The sequence below is a fragment of the Salmo salar genome, chromosome 18 (genome assembly GCF_965601325.2).
Source record: "Salmo salar chromosome 18, fSalSal1, whole genome shotgun sequence".
Lineage (NCBI taxonomy): Eukaryota > Metazoa > Chordata > Actinopteri > Salmoniformes > Salmonidae > Salmo > Salmo salar.
In genome coordinates this window covers 11,544,368-11,564,491 of record NC_138308.1, presented here as the reverse complement: position 1 = coordinate 11,564,491, position 20,124 = coordinate 11,544,368, and the positions used below count along the sequence as shown (strand labels likewise).

At 41.1% G+C, this 20,124-nt stretch overlaps 1 protein-coding gene across 2 annotated transcripts; it reads right to left on the bottom strand.

The window, feature by feature from the left end:
• Positions 1-5,856: 5,856 nt before the first annotated feature.
• On the bottom strand, positions 5,857-17,114 carry LOC106576775 (cysteine sulfinic acid decarboxylase). Of its 2 annotated transcripts, XM_014154169.3 has the most exons (14): positions 16,743-17,114; positions 16,382-16,536; positions 15,961-16,087; positions 15,701-15,791; positions 15,214-15,436; positions 15,050-15,129; positions 14,883-14,937; positions 14,478-14,594; positions 13,128-13,192; positions 12,822-12,903; positions 8,235-8,434; positions 7,252-7,303; positions 7,075-7,164; positions 5,857-6,932 (listed from the first exon to the last, which is right to left on the bottom strand). In XM_014154169.3, the coding sequence occupies exons 1-14, from the start codon at positions 16,822-16,824 to the stop codon at positions 6,759-6,761; spliced, it is 1,593 nt and encodes a 530-aa protein (XP_014009644.1). In that variant the 5' UTR covers positions 16,825-17,114; the 3' UTR covers positions 5,857-6,758. The 2 variants fall into 2 exon arrangements, with proteins under 2 accessions (XP_014009644.1, XP_082820838.1); XM_082964712.1 differs by lacking the exon at positions 16,743-17,114 and having other exon boundaries at positions 16,281-16,711.
• Positions 17,115-20,124: the final 3,010 nt, after the last annotated feature.

Sequence of the window (20,124 nt, the reverse complement as noted above, 5' to 3'; positions counted from 1 at the left end):
AATAGTCTCTAAGATAGCGCCATGATGTAGCCGGAGGACCGCTATTCCCCGTCCTCCTCTGGCTACATTGATTTCAATACAAAACCTAGGAGGCTCGTAGGCCTTACCCCCTTCCATAGACCTAGAAGGTAATTATGACCACTTCCGGAGGACGTCCTCCAACCAATCAAAGCTTTTGTATTATGAACTGACATGTTGTCCATCCAATCATAGGATTAGGATCAGAGAACAAACCTAGGGTGGTATGCTGTTGTTTTGCCGGTATTAATTTAGCAAAGGCGATAACACATCACTCTGGACAGACACAAGCAAAAACTCTTTAAATAAGTGTTGCTGTATAGGCACACCCAAACATTAGAGATCTGACATGCAGTATGGGATGAAAACAAGACGATTTTTCAGTCTGATCAACTGTAGGCTACTAATAATACCAACTGCGTACTGCCTATGCGCCCTGTCCATCTGGTCGGTGTAAACAAATTGTTAACGTTATGTATTTATAGTCCATTTGTTTGTCAGGAGAAAATGTGAATGTGATCAAATTTGGTTTGTATGCAAACGTGGGCTGGCTAGACCGCTTTTTAATCCCAAATGATTAACTGGAATGAATCAGTCAACATAATAGTGATGACACAGACTGTGAGTACATTTTTTATTAGGTCTACAGTTGCATAGGCCTAACATACATAAAGCAAGCTCAGCCCTGTGAGTTGTATTGTCTCTGTAATTGGGTAGAGGCAGGGGCGGAAATCCCGGGGGACACGGGGGGGGACACGGCCCCCCATCCTGGGAAAAATATGATTTGTCCCCCCCAATATATCACTGAAACATAACTATGTAATTTAAATAATATTAATAATACGCAATGAAAGCAATTGTGCTGATTATAGACACTTAATAGCGCGTTTTTATGTTTCAAAAGATTGCGACCCCCCCCCCGCCCTTTGCCTCACAATGGTTTGATCCAGTGCCAGTTCCTTAGTTTGCACGTAACTGCCGTGAGGTTCATCCAGTCAATCGCCCACACACACTAGCTGAATATGCAGAGCTAGTGCGCAAATATGAACTATTAAGCTAGCTAGTACCTATTCCATTTATGTGGCGTCGTCAAAGATGGAATCAGCATGCAGATGATGTAAGTTAGTGCTTCAAAGTCCCTGTGATAAGGTTAGCGATAAACTGAAGTCCAAACTGAACAGAACTACACTCTCTTCTACCATTGTCTTAAATATATTTAATGGTCTCGTTGCAAAAGCTAAATTGTCGCAAGGGAACTTTTATTTATTTATTTTATTTCACCTTTATTTAACCCGGGTAGCAAAGATTATAGCAAACACCACTGAAACGGAATTGGTGCTCGCTAGCTTTGCAAATTCAGCTATTGTTGGAAGCCAGCCAATATGAAACAAACTATTAAAATTACAAAAGGTTGCAGCATATGTTGTGTAAATGGTGAACTCATACAGCTGTCAACTCTTGTCATTTTAATCCGTTTTACATTTGCTAGCTACCTTTTAGATCGAAGCCCAAATAGAATGATTGAAGATGATAGAAGCCCAACTTCTACTATAAATAACCTACACACCGTGTGTGTGTGTAGCCAGCCAGCCAGCCAGCCAGGTAGAAAAATGGCAGAAAAATAAAAGACGGACATCAGAGTATTTTTCAATACACCAAAACGCATAGTAAGAACCCTAGTAGCCTAATATCTCAAAGACTAGTTGATAAAATGTTCATAAGAAAGAAATGAAATTCTAATGGAAATGTTTCACAATGATGTCATTAGGCAGAGCAGGCAACAGATGGCACACAGACAGCAGAGTTGGGGACAGATATGCAGGGACAGACTGGCAGAGACAGGGAGTCTCAGGTAAGTTTGTAGAGTCTTTGTTTGGCAACATTATGAAAGGTTCTCAATTTTTTTGACTTGTAAAATGGGAACATAATTGGAAAATGCCATGGATACCCCCACTCTCAACTTAAACTGGTGACTGAACTAAGATTTGTTAAAGGCAATGGTATTGCTGTTGTGATTAGTTGTGTAGTTTTGGGTACCGGTAGTTAGGAGTACGGCAAACACCTTATTTCTTTGGTTCCTCAATATACATTTACCATATTACAATGTAGGCTACGTGTTACAGCACTACTTTTGGTGTCCCCCTCAGGAATTGCTCTTGAGAAAATGTCATGTAATTGTCCCCTCCAAAGTGGATATCAGATTTTCGCCCCTGGGTAGAGGGACCCCTCCTGTTAGTCTAGTCCCCCCCCCATGGCCAGGAGCTGTTTCCAGGAGTTTTTTCAAAACCATTTGACCTGATTAGAAAAGCGGGTCCCATCATAGCCTGTATAAAACCTTTTTACAACTGATTAATCACTGTTATACCCTATAGGGTTCAGAGGTTTTCTGGTTAGGTTACCAGAAAAGGGAAACTCCAGGCCCCAGGGGGGGAAAAAATTGTCCCACCACTCTGGGACCTACAGTATGGTGCCACCAGTCTGGGACCTACAGTATGGTGCCACCAGTCTGGGACCTACAGTATGGTGCCACCAGTCTGGGACCTACAGTATGGTGCCACCACTCTGGGACCTACAGTATGGTGCCACCAGTCTGGGACCTACAGTATGGTGCCACCAGTCTGGGACCTACAGTATGGTGCCACCAGTCTGGGACCTACAGTATGGTGCCACCACTCTGGGACCTACAGTATGGTGCCACCAGTCTGGGACCTACAGTATGGTGCCACCAGTCTGGGACCTACAGTATGGTGCCACCAGTCTGGGACCTACAGTATGGTGCCACCAGTCTGGGACCTACAGTATGGTGCCACCAGTCTGGGACCTACAGTATGGTGCCACCAGTCTGGGACCTACAGTATGGTGCCACCAGTCTGGGACCTACAGTATGGTGCCACCAGTCTGGGACCTACAGTATGGTGCCACCACTCTGGGACCTACAGTATGGTGCCACCAGTCTGGACGCAGTTGTCAGTTATTGTCAGCTAGTATGTGGATGATCAGGGCTTTATCCAGGAACATTTCTTGGGCTATTTTTGATGTGTCAAGTGGGAGAGATGCACAGTCTGTGTTTGACTTTGTGAATTCTGAGATGTCTGAGTTTAACTTCATGGAGAAACTTATTGACCAAACCTATGGTGGTGCTGCTGTTATGGAAGTATGTGCTTTTTGTATGTTTCCTCTCCAAGCACTGTGAGTAGACCTGTCCATTTTTATACGTAGAGTCAATCACATACACAAAGACAATCACATTATTACACATCAATGATTTTACTCCTTGCATGGACTAACTTATTCTTAGCTCTTTTGTTTAGCTGTGTAGTGTGTTGTTATTGTTTTTTGTCTTCCCAGTCAAATCCTGTCCTGTCCTCAGTGGATGAGTTGAGCTCTTCTCCATCCCCATCCATCCATGATGAGCATATGAGCCTGTGCTGCACTGAAGCCTCTGAACACCTCAACCCCTGTCCTGCACTGAAGTCAAGCCTCTGAAAACCTCAACTCATGCCTGATACCCTCATTGAATCACTGCTGTGATCCCTTCCCAGCACTGTGTAAGTAGCCCTCTCATTCCCATTCCCCATACTATTGTACTATAAATGTCTCTATGAAATGATTTAGGTTAAAATAATTAGTCTGTCACAATGTTTTAAACACGCTTTGTCGTCTCCGTGCGGTCCTCGCCTATACCGTGGGTCTCCCATCCTCCTCAATTTTGCAAGTCACCAGCCTCCACTGGTGTGGGGTTAATACGATGCTTTCGTGGATCACTGATAGAGAAGTCTGTGGTGAAAAGGGAGGCACATGGCAGTAGAATGCTGTGTGCAATTACTGCTAATGATATGGCCCCATGCAAGCTGTGGCCAGAATTCATTCAGGATGAGGCATGGGATGGGTGAGCTCTATAAAAGAACAAAAAGCACCTAGGGCTGCACTTAGCCCAATGCTGGGAACCAAACATGCCATGAATACATTCAAATCTCATATTTGAAACTGATAGTAGTGATTACTGGCTTATTTGGGGTCCAATGTCAAATTCAGGAGGGGGCCTCGGTATGGAGCGTTCAGATAGAAAGGTAGGCTTTTGTGTAGAATAGTCATGATTCGCTTTCATGAAGAATAGGGTTACATGTCAGCGATATTCAGATTTCGAATAACTTCTAACCTTTCTTAATGTCACTATCATATTGCCCCATAGGCCTGTGTTCCCATAAGGACATTTTACTCCAGACCATACTGGGGTTATAGTACAAGATAATCAAGACACCTGTGAGAGTTAAAGGACTGGGTACCTTTTCTCTTTGGCAGCACCTGTAATAATAGGAATCTGATCCGGGTCTGGTGGCTGTACATTTGAAATATCCCACCTGCTCCTAGTATAGAGTTGCTAGGCAAATGGTCCTGATATACAAACCAGAGGAGGCTGGTGGGAGGAGCTATAGGAGGATGGGCTCATTGAAATGGCTGAAATGTAATTCATGGAACGGTATGAAACATATGGACACCACATGTTTGACTCCGTTCCATTAATTTAATACCAGCCATTACAATGAGCCCTTCCTCCTATAGCTCCTCCCACCAGCCTCCTCTGATACAACCAGAGATCCTGGCACATTTCCAGACCCTGATAGACAGAGTTCTGTCTTCTGTCCTTGATACCTTGGTTTAATTGTACTGTCCTCGTGTTTTTTATTGGTTGGTTAATCTTTTTATCAGATCGGTTTAATTAATTCAGGCTCAGTAATCATTTGGAGTTTTTTTGCAGAGAAAATTCCTCATGATGAAATTCTGTGAAACCCAGCTGATCAGTTCTGCTTCTACTGTAGCTAACTACCGCATTGACTACATTTTACTTGGCTCGTTAAGGCCAACTGATCAAGCTTCATTGGAGAATTGCTTAAAATTAGAAAGAAGTCATTACTAAGATTTGTTTTTAAACCAGCTGTCTATTTGCAAACTCACTAGGGCTTGCCGAACTTGCTGCATTCCCCAAATTGATTCATGTTACCACAGGAAGACAAACTGTGTCCTTTTGAGAGCTTTAGGCGTGGACCATCTCTTTGGCCCCAAATGCAAACATGTCCCTCAGGGTGCAGTGACCTCAGTCAACCTCAGTCAATATGCACGGTGGGTTTGAAGGCAGGAAGTCTGGGCCGGCTCTAGGCATAAGCGACATAAGCGGTCGCTTAAGCCCCTCGATCGTTAGGGTTAACTGAAGTGTCGAGGTCTCAATTTACTGTTAGAATAGTAGAATACACCAGGTGCAATTTCAAAATGTTGTTGTGCATCAGCAGTTTTCCTCTTCAGCAGTCACTCAATTGGCCCATGTCAGCTAACATGTTTTAGATTTGTGAATTAGTCAAGCCATTTATCTAAACTTAGGGAGCCCCCATTGATTTTGTTAGTCACTCTTACACAGATATCCTATAAACATGGCATAAATCATGGCAAAATGTGTACAATTTCAGGAAATTAGCTTTAAAAAGGCAAAACATTAGCTCCACCGCATGGCGAAATTAGTTATTAAATGACTAAAACAATTCTCAGCCACATGGCAAAATTTGTAGAATTGTAGGAAATTAACTTTAAAATGTAATTTTTTTGCTCTCCACCATCAAAGTGGGGGGCCCCCCAACCAAATCTTACTGAGGGACCCGAAAAGGCTAGGGCCAGCCCTGCAGGAACTGGCCTCAGAGAAAGCTTCTTCATGGACTTGTGACCCCAGCAGAGTGTTTATGCATCACACCTATGTCAGCTGCAAAGCCTTAGCTCCTCCCCACCACCCCTCCCCACCGTACCCACTCACACAACTGCTTAAACATTAACATAAGCAGACACATTGAGTAAGCATCCACCCTTCTCAGACAAGGCCATCTTTAATCCAGGCACGTTGGGTCACTCAAGTTCACTGTTTATGCAGGGGCGACTTCTTCCATGCAACGGTGTCCAGGATGTTGACACAGTTCCACTGCAGCCCACAGCCCATGGGCTCCTCTGTCTGTCTCAATGCATCATGGCACTGATCAGGGTTCCCTTGGCCTCTGTCATGGGTATTTTTCAGAAGGATCTCCTACATCATGTTCTACAACCAAATAAGACATAAAGGCCATGCAATATATATATATATATAGATAGTACCGGTCAAAAGATTGGACACACCTACTCATTCAAGGGTTTTTCTGTATTTTTACTATTTTCTACATTGTAGAGTAATAGTGACGACATCAAAACTATGAAATAACACATATGGAATCATGTAGTAACCAAAAAAATTGTTAAATACTACTCCCTTCACAGAACAGCGCAAACTGGCTCTAACCAGAATAGAAAGAGGAGTGGGAGGCCCCGGTGCACAACTGAGCAAGAGGACAAGTACATTAGAATGTCTAGTTTGAGAAACAGACGCCTCACAAGTCCTCAACTGTCAGCTTCATTAAATAGTACCCACAAAACACCAATGTATTAAAACCCTTGAATGAGTAGTTTGACTGGTAGTGTACTTTATCACAAAGTAGTTTGGTAGTAGTGAGCTACTTTTTCAATGTAACTTTAGTTAAGTAAATTGTTTTTCTTAAGGGTATCTTAACTTCTTCCATTGAAGTAATTAGTAGCTTGGTAAACTATATTTTCAAAGTATCTTCCCCAAAACTGTAAAAACACAAGTAATATTATTGTTGGAAAACACAAAACAGATTCTGGGAGTCAGTGACATAAATGGAGTTGCAAGACTATAACCAAAATGACTATCACAGATTATTCCCTAGCCTCTCAATCTCATCCAGAAAGAAGGTCATATCTTTGTAGGAGAGCTGCGGAGAGATGACTATCATGCGGAAGAAGTTGACTCGTCCACCCTGAGGCTGGTAGCCCACCATCATAGTACCCTGCTTAATCATACGCTCCTTTATCACCGGAGCCACCTGGTGATGAAGATACAAGATCACAGCATTATGTCAGCCAGACCGACAGAAACTAACTGGTTTAAATGTAGAATAAGTCATAGAAATTGAGTTGAAAAAATATATAACTGGCATCATAGTAAACAACTTGACACACACCTACCTTTGACAATCTGTCCTGGTAGTCTGGACTGTTCTCCTTTCCCCTCAGACTGGCTGGTATGAACCAGAAACACACGTTCACAAACTCAGGCTGTTTAACAGGACAAAACCAGAAGACAGGTGAGATGAAAATGGGAGAAGAAAATGTTAGTATACATTTGATAAAACAATGACTTACCTTCCCTATAAGTTGAAAGCCCTCTCTTTTCTTCATCTTCTCCACCAGATATCTACGTGTGGGACAGTCAACACACAGATCATTGTTCCATAACATTTGAAACGTCTTTAATTGACACAGGTTAGATTAACATCTTTAAATGAGAGCTCTGAGCTGTTTTAAGTGAGGAGCTTGACTAGTCAGAATTACAGCTGTAGGTTCTGTAAATATCCCAGCTAGCACATAATGTTCTGAGAACCATATGTTTCTTAGAGCTTGGTGAGTGTGGTTATCCTATGGCCCTCAAGCTCAACTTTGGACCTAGAATCCAGTTCCACTGCAGTTTCTCATTGTTCCCCTCTAATCAGGGACTGATTTATACCTGGGACACCAGGTTTTTGCATTTAGTGCAACAGAAACCCAGCAGGCTCCAGACCTTGTAAGGTAAGAGTTGAATAACCCTGTCCTATGATTATTTTGCATACAACCTTCCCATAATGTTCTGGGAATGGTGCAGGATAGTTTCTTGGCTTTAGAACATTCTCAGCACATTTAAGATACTTGACACAAAAATAAACTTAATTCCATGGCTAGAGAACAGAATATAAAATGTGTTTGCATGATTAATACCTAAGCCAATGAATTTCCATGTGTCCTAAATTCAACACAGTTAATCTAGGCTAGCTGTGTTAAGTCTTATTGAAACATTTTCTCAGAATGTTATTTAATTACTTTGAAATAATTTTAGTTAGAAGAACATTAATAAAACCTCCAAGGAAAACTTTCAGGGAACCATAGTAAAACATCCTCAGAACCTCCCTGTAACCAAAACATTTACATTTCCAGAACAGGCGGCATTTTCACTTCCTTTCTCAGAACATTTAAAAAAAGTTACATTTTACCAATCAGGAAACATATGGCTTTGTTCCCAGAACCAATGGGAAAGCAAATATATACATTCCCTCAACTTCCAAGGAACTAAATGTGCTAGCTGAGGTTTGAACCTTGTATGGGCGAAAGCCCTGTCCACACGCTCTTCCAAGCCTTGTGACCCCACAGCTTTCCACATCAACCACAGCTTCAGGCAGTCAACCTTACGGCCGCACTGTATCGACTTGTCCCCTGTGTCCAGACTCATGTCATAGAACTTGTCCTGCTGGAAGAGGTATGTTGCATCTGCACTGTGGCAACGTTTCAACAGGTCCTGTGGAAAAGGGGAAGAGATCAAGAATAGCTGAGAATTTGCTCAATAATAATGGTAAGAAGACAACAAAATGGATCTTTAAAATGTGTACAGTGCCTTCGGAAAGTATACAGACCCCTTGACTTTTTCCACATTTTGTTACGTTACAGCCTTATTCTAAATAAATGTATGTTTTTTTTTATTTTAATAAAATAAATTTCCACAAGATATAGTCCTGACTCAAATTAAGGGTTACTACACAAGCCGGCTGGTCGTCCGTTCTATCGGTTTGGTTGCCAGAGATGCGACCCAGTCGTTCAGTCTTTCGAGCCCTGAATGCTGATTGGCTGACAGTCGTGGTATATCAGACTGTATACCACAGGTATTTTTACTGCTCTAATTATGTTGGTAACCAGTTTATAATAGCAATATTATCACATCAGTCACCGGCTTCATTAATAAGTGCATCGACGACGTCGTCCCACAGTGACCGTATGAACATATCCCAACCAGTCAACATCCTCACAGAGCTAAAGGCTCCAGCTGCCGCTTTCAAGAAGCGGGACACTAATCCGGACTCTTATAAGAAATCCCTCTACAACCTCCGACTAGCCATCAAACAGGCAAAGCATCAATACAGGACTATGATCGAATCCTACCACACCGGCTTTGATGTTCGTTGGATGTGGCAAACTATCACGGATTACAAAGGGAAACCCAGCTGCAAGATGTACAGTGACGCGAGCCTACCAGACGAGGTACAGTGCATTCGGAAAGTATTCAGACCCCTTCCTCCACATTCTGTTACATTACGGCCTTCTTCTAAAATGTATTAAATCAAAGTTTTTCCTCATCAACCTACAAACAATACCATATAATGACAAAGCAAAAACAGGTTTTTAGAAATGTTTTCAAAACACAGAAATACCTTATTTAAATTAGTATTCAGACCCTTTGCTATGAGACTTGAAATTGAGCTCAGGTGCATCCTTTTTCCATTGATCATCCTTGATGTTTCTACAACTTGATTGGAATCCACCTGTGATAAATTCAATTGGAAAAACCAAGCCATGAGGTCGAGGGAATTGTCCGTAGAGCCAGGATTGTGTCACGGCACAGATCTGGGGAAGGGTACCAAAAAAAGTATGCCGTATTGAAGGGCCAAGAACACAGTGGCCTCCATGATTCTTAAATGAAAGAAGTTTGGAACCATCAAGACACTTCCTAGAGCTGGCCACTCAGCCAAACTTAGCAATCGGGGGAAAAGGGCCTTGGTCAGGGAGGGGACCAAGAACCCGATGGTCACTCTAACAGAGCTCTAGAGTTCCTCTGTGGAGATGGGAGAACCGTCCAGAAGGACAACCATCTCTGCAGAACTCCATCAATCAGGACTTTATGGTAGAGTGGCCAGACGGAAGCCACTCCTCAGTAAAAGGCAAGATTCTCTGGTCTGATGAAACAAAGATTGGCCTGAATGCCAAGTGTCACGTCTGGAGGAAACCTGGCACCATCCCTACGGTGAAGCAGCATGGTGGTGGTAGCATCGTGCTGTGGTTTGTTTTTCAGCGGCAGGGACTGAGAGACTAGTCGGGATTGAGGGGAAGATGAACGGAGCAAAGTACAGAGAGAGATCCTTGATGAAAACATGCTCCAGATTTCTCCGGACCTCAGACTGGGACTAAGGTTCACCTTCCAACAGGCCAACGACCCTAAGCACACACGCAAGACAACACAGGAGTGGCTTTGGGACAAGTCTCTGAATGTCCTTGAGTGGCCCAGCCATAGCCCGGACTTGAACCGGATCGAACATCTCTGGAGAGACTTGAAAATAGGTGTGCAGCGAAGCTCCCCATCCAACCTGACAGAGGATCTGCAGAGAAGAATGGGAGAAACTCCCCAAATACAGGTGTGCCAAGCTTGTAGTGTCATACCCAAGAAGACTCGAGGCTGTAATCACAGCCATAGGTGCTTCAACAAAGTACTGAGTACTGTTAACGCCTTCTATACTCGCATCGAGGCAATTAACACTGAACCATGCATGAGCACCAGCTGTTCCGGATGACTGTGTGATCATGCTCTCCGTAGCCGATGTGAGTAAGAACTTTAAATAGATTAAACGTTCACAGGGTCAGACGGATTACCAGGATGCGCACTCAGAGCATGCGCTGACCAGCTGGCAAGCGTCTTCTCTGACACTGACCCAAAAGTATTGGGACAAATTCACATGTGTATTAAAGTCGTCAAAAGTCTAGTATTTGGTCCCATATTCCTAGTACGCAATGATGACATCAAGCTTGTGAAAAACTTGTTGGATGCATTTGTTGTTTGTGTCATATCATTTTGTGCCCAATAGATATGAATGGTAAATAATGTATTGTGTCATTTGAGTCACTTTTACTGTAAATAAGAATAGAATATGTTTCTAAAAACTTCTACATTAATGTGAATGTTACCATGATAATGGATAGTCCTGAATGAATCTGGAATAAGGATGAGTGAGAAAGTTACATAAGCACAAATATATCATACCCCCCCAAGAATGCTAACCTTCCCTTTTATTGTAATGTTGAGAGGTTAGCATGTCTTGGGGGTATGATATTTGTATGTCTGTAACTTACAAACTAATGGAACATTCAACCTTAAAATGAATAACACCTCCATAGTCACATTAATGTTACTGTAACTATACAGTACATTCCTTTAATGTAATCATAAATCGTGCATGTTCAAGATAGCAGGTCGTCTCAGGTCTGTGGAGATTTTTGCAATTGCTCTAATGCAGAATCTCGAATGGCATTGATCACTTGCACCATGTACTGTACTTTTAAAGATGCGCTATGCAGAAAAATCGCTCCACCGTTTCCTGGTTGCTAAAACTAATAGTTTGCCTAATTTCAGTTTAAATGACAAAATAAGGTAGTATAGTGTAGAGAATCATTGTACCATCCAGACCACTGAAATGTTTTCCATAAGCAAAAATATTGTTGTTTCAGCTGTTTGAAGCTGGTGTACAACACCGAAAGTAAAATTTAATGGTAAGCATAGAAATTGCACACATGGAACAGATCTACCTCTTCTTATACTTGCTTTCAAGTAGAATGATAGATCTATAACTTGCATTTCTATGTGAATTTGGTTGGGTTGCCAAAAAGTTACATATTGCCACTTTAATGTAATCTCAACTGCAATCCAGGACATTTGGTTATTTTATTAGATGAAGCACATTGATAACACTAATCTGTTGTATAAATAAATTAATACATATCTGACATTGTATTCTCATTTGAACTTGCTTTGCTTTTAAATGGTTGAAAGTGCAGTGACAGACATTTGGGTGCCAACTAAACCAGAAATCAGACATTGTTTTTCCATTGTAATTTGGTTGGGCTTTAAGATGGTTGAAAGCATAGGGATAACACATTTGAAAGTCAACTAACTTTTGGCTGTCTTTTTGAGTGGGTGAATATAGGTTGTAATCTCATTGATCAACGTCTCAACCAAATATTACCCAATTATCCACGTTGAAATGATGTGCCCAGTGGGTACCTTCAACTTCCTTCAAACTGCACACAGACATAAAAATGGTATTGAGGAGATTCTAACTGAATAAGTAAAACAAATGGCTTAATTGCCAAAATGTCCAACTATCCCTTTAAATAATGCAGGAACATAAAGTGTTTGATTATAAAGGACTTGACAAATAGTTCAATAAAAACATGTATGAGGTGTAACTATTTGTAATTTTACAGTGTTTTTCATAATTGCGAAGGCAAGAGATGCAAATGCCACAGCAATTCAACAACAACTCTTTGGGTGAGGAATCTGATGAAGCAACCTGGACTCAGGGGTAGACGTAACATAATAAAGGTACATCTGGGACACTACAAATTGTATGATATGTTACGTTTCGTATGGTATGTATTAATTTGTGGATGTCCATCATCCATTTCGTATGATATGTTACGAATTACAATTTGTTAGAAATGTTAAATTGCAATTTGTACAATGTGTTTTGAATTCTAATATGTTCTGGCTAATGTTAGCTAGGTGGATAACGCTAATATTAGCTATGTGGCTAACGTTAGCTAGGCTAGGGGTTAAAGTTATGGTTAGGCATTAGCTAACCTTAACCCTTTAACCTAACATGTGAAGTAATTTAAAAAGTAGTAAGTAGTTGGAAAGTTGCTATTTAGCTAAAATGCTAAAGTTGTCAGTGATGATTCAAACATGCAACCTTTGGATTGCATATAGACCTACCCATCCACCCAAAATGTGTTTTTGCCTTAAGTAACCTTCTGTCTTATGTAACCATACCAAACATAACCTACTCATTTGAGTTTCTCAGATGTACATTACTATGCCGAGTCTATGAGACCAGGCTGGGTGAAGGGATGTTGTGTTGTCTTACCGTGGTGTCCTTGAGCAGAATGGCTGAACACTGCAAGCCAGTCAGCATCATCTTGTGTGGATTCCAAGTTACTGAATCGGCTCTGATCACAAACACATTCACATAATTACACTCAGGAGTCAAAGTCATATGTTGAGCCAATACGGAAGACTAGCCCAGTCATGCGAAACATCAAGACACCTAACCTATACTTTGGTACACTTTATCTCACACAGGCTGAATTACATTTAGTTTTTTGCAGCACATTTATATAGTGTAAAATTGCATTCCAGCAACTGTATTCCTGAGCATGCACCTGGCTCCCACCTCTCAACTCCTCTCATGAGATGTCGGTGTTCCTTTGAGAAGAGAACACTCCCTCCCCAGGCTGCCTGTGCCAAACCACAAGACAACACCAATCAGTATTCTTCAGCTCAAAATCACATGGGAAAGATGGTCACTGTTGCAAAGGATTTAATTAGACGGTGGCCATCTTGGACATTATTTTGGGTTATGAAGTTCGATCTACAAAACAGATGCTGTTGGGAATCATCTTGACAGAAGACTACTTTTGTGGTCTGAAAACATTGGACCAAGTTTGATTTTGAATGAAAGATCACTAACTTCTTTGGGATAGGGGGCGGTATTTTGACGTCCGGATGAAAAGCGTGCCCAAAGTAAACTGCCTGCTACTCAGGCCCAGAAGCTAGGATATGCATATAATTGGTAGATTTGGATAGAAAACTCTAAAGTTTCTAAAACTGTTAAAATAATGTGTGAGTATAACAGAACTGATATGGCAGGCGGAACCCCGAGGACAAACCATCCCACCAAAAAATAAATTCATCCTACCACTGATGTCAATGGCTGGCACTTTTATAATAGGGTGAAATCGTGCCAGATTACAGTTCCTAGGGCTTCCACTAGATGTCAACAGTCTTTAGAAAGAGTTTCAGGCTGCTTATGGAAAAATGAGCCAGAAATCGTAGTTTTTCTAGGTGGCTCCCATTTTGGCTGTAGTGTTTCCAAGCGCATGAATGAGAGCGCGTTCTTTGGTATTTTTCTCCGGTAAATACAATAACGATTCTCCGTCTTAAATTTGATTGTTTGCGTATTAGGGTACCTAAGGTTTGATTATAAACGTTGATTGACTTGTTTGGATAAGTTTATTGGTAACGTTTGGGATTCATTTTGTATGCATTTTGAAGGAGGGAAACCGAGTGGATTATTGACTGAAGCACGCCAGCTAAAGTGAGTTTTTATGGATATAAAGAAGGACTTTATCGAACAAAAGGACCATTTGTAATGTAACTGGGACCTTTTGGAGTGCCAACAGAAGAAGATCTTCAAAGGTAAAGCATATATTATATAGCTATTTCTGACTTTCGTGTCGCAACTCCCTGGTTGAAAATGATTTGTTATGCATTTGTGCGCTGGGCGCTGTCCTCAGATAATTGCATGGTTTGCTTTCACCGTAAAGCCTTTTTGAAATCTGACATGGTGGCTGGATTAACAACAAGTTAAGCTTTATTTTGATATATTGCACTTGTGATTTCATGAAAGTTTAATATTTATAGTAATTTAATTTGAATTTGGTGCTCTACAATTTCACCAGAAGTTGTCGAAATGGGACGCTAGCGTCGCACTGATCCGCAAGAAGTTTTAAGAAGGACTCACATCAACATGCATCCATAACCCCTGTCTGTCACAGATGTCAGCGATGGGCTCCAGGGGGTCAAAGGCACCTTGTACCGTCGTTCCTGACGTGGCGTGGACAAGGAATGGTACTGCCCCCTGGTAGGTGAGGAGGGGTAATGAATGGTATCCTTACTTCTCTACTTGGTGCTTTGCAGTGTGATATGTGCTTTGCCGATAGATTACTAGGAATTGCAGATAAACTACTTTGAATGCTGACGGAGTACTAGGAATTGACCAGATCCTTGTGTAAGATATCACCGATTGTCTATCAGCAATTCCCATTAGTCTAGTGGCAATTCCAACTGTTATCTGTATAATTACTGTCTCACCACAGATATAATAAAATTGACACAGTAAATTACAAGGTAACCACAGTAAACTTGCTTGAGATTTTGCCAGCTCAATTTTCTCACTAAGGTCATCTGTAATCATGCAACCCCTGTAGGATAACAGAGAGCATGAGTTAAAATCTGTAAATCATGTATGCCTAGGAATCATAGATGTTAATGAGATGACTTACAAGAGTCAAAGGAAGGTTCTTATCACTTTACCTATCATCCACTTTGACCTTAAACACGTTCTCTGTCCCAATACCCTGAAAGGCAGCTGCTTTCATCACAGAGTAATGGCTCTGGAGGAAAGTTAGTATAGAATGAATTAATATATGAATGAGAAGTTAAATAGTGTATTACTTCTACCATACTGTTTTCCCCACCTCTTGAGATGTAAAGACAGCCAGTCGAGGGAGGGCCCACTGTCCCTTAAGTTTAACTTCTGGGAAGGCCCGATAGCGTGCTAGGTTCATGGCATACATGTTAGACACAGTACCGCCTGGGCAGAAGATGCCATCTCCCTGTGCCCACCCAACTAGAGAACGTAGCTTGGAGAGTACCTCGTCTTCCATCAGGACGAACACTGGCGCTACTTCATAGGTATACCTGTAAAATAAATTATACAACTGTCCATCACAAGCCCCTTCATAACATACTTTATGGAATGTATATATGCATAGATATCAGTGGAGGCTGGTGGGAGGAGATATAGGATGATGGGCTCATTGTAATGGCTGGAATGGCACAATATCAAACACAAAGATATGGAAACCATATTTTGTACTCCGTTCCATTCCAGCCTTTACAATGAGCGCATCCACCTATAGCTCCTCCCTCCAGCCTCCACTGATATATATTGCTCCCTCCTACTGGCTAGTGTTAAGAGCCTCCGTAAGGAATCGTCCTGTCAAGGCATGGTAGTCCACCCCTGCAAAGAGCTGATTGAAGAACCGCGGATGATCTGGAAAGAGAGATGCTCTTTACTTTAGTGCATGCATTCACTGCAACCAGAACTACACTCATCTCATTCTAAGGTTTCCCTGTGGGGTCGGGGTAGCTCTGGTCTTAGTGAGGCCAGCAGCAAACCACCCAAAGACCCTGGACCAGAGCTAGGCCCGGGGTGGACTTACTGGTCTTGACGCTGTACTTGGCCACGTCCCGTACTCTCTGCAGCAGCTGGTGCTGTTGCTCCCCATTCTCTCTCAGCTCCAGATCTAGCAGAGTAGCCAACTCCTCTGGCTCGCGCCACTCACACACCTATGACCAGGGGTATAACAAGCACAGGAAACCCCTGAAAATACAGTACTGAGTGTGTACCTCTATGGTTAGATTGTGATGCACAGTCAGGTGTGAAGATGATATCAGTTAACATAATGGTACTAGCCCAGTGGTTCCTAAAAATGTTTGCTACATGACCCACCAGGACAGCTATCTGTCACTCAAGACTTACCAAAAGGCCTGTGCAGCACAACATCTAACAATATGACACAGTGCAGAGAACAGTCACGTTAGGCTAGAGACAGTCAACAGTTTGATTTAGGGATGTGAGACCTTCTCGTTGACGTCTATGCCCTTACATAGCACCTCCTCAAGGATGACTTTAAAAGCCTCGGTCAGGAAGCGCTGACCCGCTCTGTGGTCCAGAAGAGGTTCATTCAGGTGCTGCTGACCATAGGGTTGAGAAGGTGCTGTAGTTGTCACATAGTCTAATGATGTAAAAGCAGAGAGGTTTGAATAGAGTCGTGGTAATCTGATCCTAAAGTCAATAATTACAACCACCAACGAGTTCTTTGCATGGTTTAGATATTTTTACAATACCAATTCATGGCATTGTAGATATCTATTCACAGGTTGAGAGCCCTGGAAAGTACACGCTCCTCCCATCAGATAACACAAAAACATTTAAAATCACCTTGCTCTGAAACCTTCTGATTACTCCACCAGTCAATGAAGGAAGACCATCCCAGGTTCCAGAATCTAGGTAGTTGACTCATGACTTAAAACCACACTGCAAATAAGATCAAACATCCCTTAACAATTTCACATTTCTAAAGGGGTAATTTACACAACATATATTTACAAAAGAGTTTAATACCTGCGTGCACACATATTACTGTAGTGTACATTTTTCATATCTCGTATGTCACCTTCGTAGGTCGTGTGCGAGACTGCTCCTAGACTTGCCCCCATCCCAAGCAGTAGAGTTTATAGTTGTCTCAAGCCAAATGCTCGTACAATAAAAAATCTTAATAGCAGAGAAATCTTTTTAAAACAGCTGAAATGTATAGACATTTTCCATATATTTGAATCTTGTTTTATTGAGTTTACCTGAAATTACAGTAATAGCCTGTTTTAATGTTTTAATTGTCGCAGTAGCTTAAAAAAAATGTATATCAAGAGAATGGTCATTTCAAATGGAAAGGCAACATCAGCAAGCAGGTTCATCTCCCCAGTGAATGAAACAATTTCAGACCCAATTCACTTTCAGCTCATAAATGTAAATGTAAAAATAATGATTTACATGATGTTAATCAAATTAAGCCTGTTTTGTTCTAAGGTCACTTTTATATGCTAAAGTTGTAATGTATAAGCTGTTTAGCTATGGTTCAGCTGGTAGCTAACATTAGCATTCAGCTAATGATCTATGTTGATTAATTAAGTGGGTACTATGTGATACATATATAGCTCGCATGCGACCCGTTATGTCGCTGAGTCTACCTTTAACAAAGTCTATCAAATGTATATCTGACTCTATGAAGATATATCAATGTGCAAGAAAATATTGTTGAGTTACAGGAACAGACTATCAAGAAAGGTCTGAGAATTGCAGTCTGTTTAGCTATCATTTCATTTGATAGACAATTCTATCAAAGGCAAATATTTAAATACATTGTAAAATGTATAAATTCACATACAAGGCAATCTGTGCAAATCTCAGAAACTAAACTCACAATGAACACACAGTAACATAGCTAGCATCACTCTTACAATATGAAGTCCACAGTACCGTGGTGAAACTGTAAAAAAAAGCGAGCAAGAAATGACATCACCAAATCATGAACTAATCGCTCTCACCTGTGCCTGCTTGTGAACTGTGGCCAGAACCCTGGAGAAACTTTTATAAGTCAGAGCCGAGAGCACAAGCAGGTGATTGGGGGGGGGGGGGAGATGGTGCTTTGATGAGCATTGGGTAATGTTGCCCTTGCTTGTATCTTTATTGCACTCACTCAAATGGTGGGAGAGTGCCGTTTGCCGCTGTGTAGGGCCGCCACCAACGAAGACAGGGAGGGAATTGGGAACGAGATAAGATAAGGTTATTATAGTTGTGTTTTTCCATTCATCTTTATTACTATTAGTTTATTTTTATATTTTTTTACTTTAGTTTCAGTTAGTTTACAGACCTATTTGTTATTTTTTATTTAGTTAAGTGTTATTTCGAAAATATTTCGATTTTCTATTATTTAGTTATGTAGTTCTTGTGTTAGAGACAGAAAGTAGGAAAACATACAGATTGTAGCTTTAAAGGTAGCCTACAATCTAAATGTTTTATTAGGCTACCCATTGATTCTCGAAGAATAGGCTACCCATTTTATTAGGCTACCCATTGATTATTGATGAATAGCATCAAAACTTATAAATGCCTCATAAGCTTTAGCACAATTGTCTTTCTCGATCACAACCCCAAAAAATTTAAACCGAACATAATTTGTTGTTTTTTATTTTAGTTTGTTTTGCAGCGAAAGATAGTTTCAGTATTTCTACTTTCTCAAACAGATCTGTTAATGATTTTATTTCAGTTCACAAAATATTTTTTCATGGCTAGATTTTGTCTGCGTTTTAGTTTACTATAATAACCTTGGTTTCTAGGAGTGTTCACAATGGCAGTGACTCAAATCAAATTTTTTGGAATATCTGTCGTTTTCCTGAAGTCTAAACTGCCAAAAAGCACATGGAATCGGATACTTCAAGCCACATTTCAAACCACCTTCGTAGGTGGTTTGAAATCAGATAGAAATCAGATTTCTGGCAATGTGATTTGAGTCTGAATGGTCAAATCTGATTTATTTGCCATCAAGTGGTATTTAGACTTATTTGGCATATCTTGCTGCTTGCTAGCTATTCTGTTGACAGTTGACAAGAACATGTGGTGGTAACGTTAGCTCATTATCTTGTTAATTGTTTACAAACAAATTAGTCAATGTTCTACAAAGCTAAACAGCTAGCTAGCTTGTTGACAGCTGTGGCTAGCCAAAAACGACTCATTTTGAAAGTTGGATCATCTTATCCGTTGAAGCTTTAATAGTTCTGACACTATGATTTTGAACATTCAAAGCAACTGGGAAATGTCCATGGCAACTTGCAACATGACTTTTTAGTGATAGGAAGCACGAGCACCACCAATCAGTCTACACAACTGCGCGCACATCCGTCGTTACTATGACAACTGGCGTAGCCATGTCAGCAAATGACTGTGGTCTGAACACACACATCCGATTTGGTCACTTTTAACTTGCCATTTGGACCGTCAGTATTCCATTATGGATTTGAAAAACAAAACTGATTTGAGCATTAAGGCCTGCAGTGTGAATAAGGCTTAAGTGCACTGTAGGCGCTTGCTTACTATCAGCTTTGCCTCTGCTATGCAGTTGGTTTAGAAAGTTGCACACCCAATGGTGTGCGGCGTCAGTTCAACGTTTAGTTTTCATTTACATTTGTTTGAGTTGTTAACTACTGTGAATTCAACATGAAATTTAAAAAAAATGTCACCATTTCATTCGATTTAGGTTAAAAGTTAGGTCAAAAAATGAAATGACGTGGAAACAACATTGATTCAACCTGTTTTTGCCCAGTGTGCATGCTCAGACCCCCACTGGAGTGTCTCATTGGCTGGGCAAGTGTTTTTAAGTGCAACATTTAAACGTTTAGTGTAATGTCAATGTCTTATTGTTTTGGTCTAGTCTTGTTTAATGTGTCTAGCTGTTAGGTTTAGCTTTTTAAAATACAATGTGGGTCAAGAGGGGATGACAGTGCCTCTATGGCGGCCTCCTGTATTCAAGTGGGCTGGGTGGGTCTAAATAACAGTATCGTGTTTGATATTGGCTTATCTTTTGTCCCAATTTGGGCTAGGTAGACTGTTAAGATTTCCAGGTTTCTCCTTACATTTGTCAAATTGAGAATTAAAGTGGTATCGCCAATGTAGGTTGAAAATGTATATCCCATACATATCACATCAAACGAGAACTCTGCATGAGAGGACAACCATCCATCCAAAACACAGGGCTCTGTCTTGAGCT

Bases quoted from the DNA above. Each gene is read 5' to 3' on its own strand.
- LOC106576775 (XM_014154169.3), bottom strand. From the start codon at position 16,824: ATGAGTCAACTACCTAGATTCTGGAACCTGGGATGGTCTTCCTTCATT. The intron at 13,193-14,477 runs GTGAGTCCTTCT...GGTTTGGCACAG, and splicing joins GGTTATGGATGCATGTTGAT to GCAGCCTGGGGAGGGAGTGT. The intron at 8,435-12,821 runs GTAAGACAACAC...CCTTTTCCACAG, and splicing joins TTCTGCTCAAGGACACCACG to GACCTGTTGAAACGTTGCCA.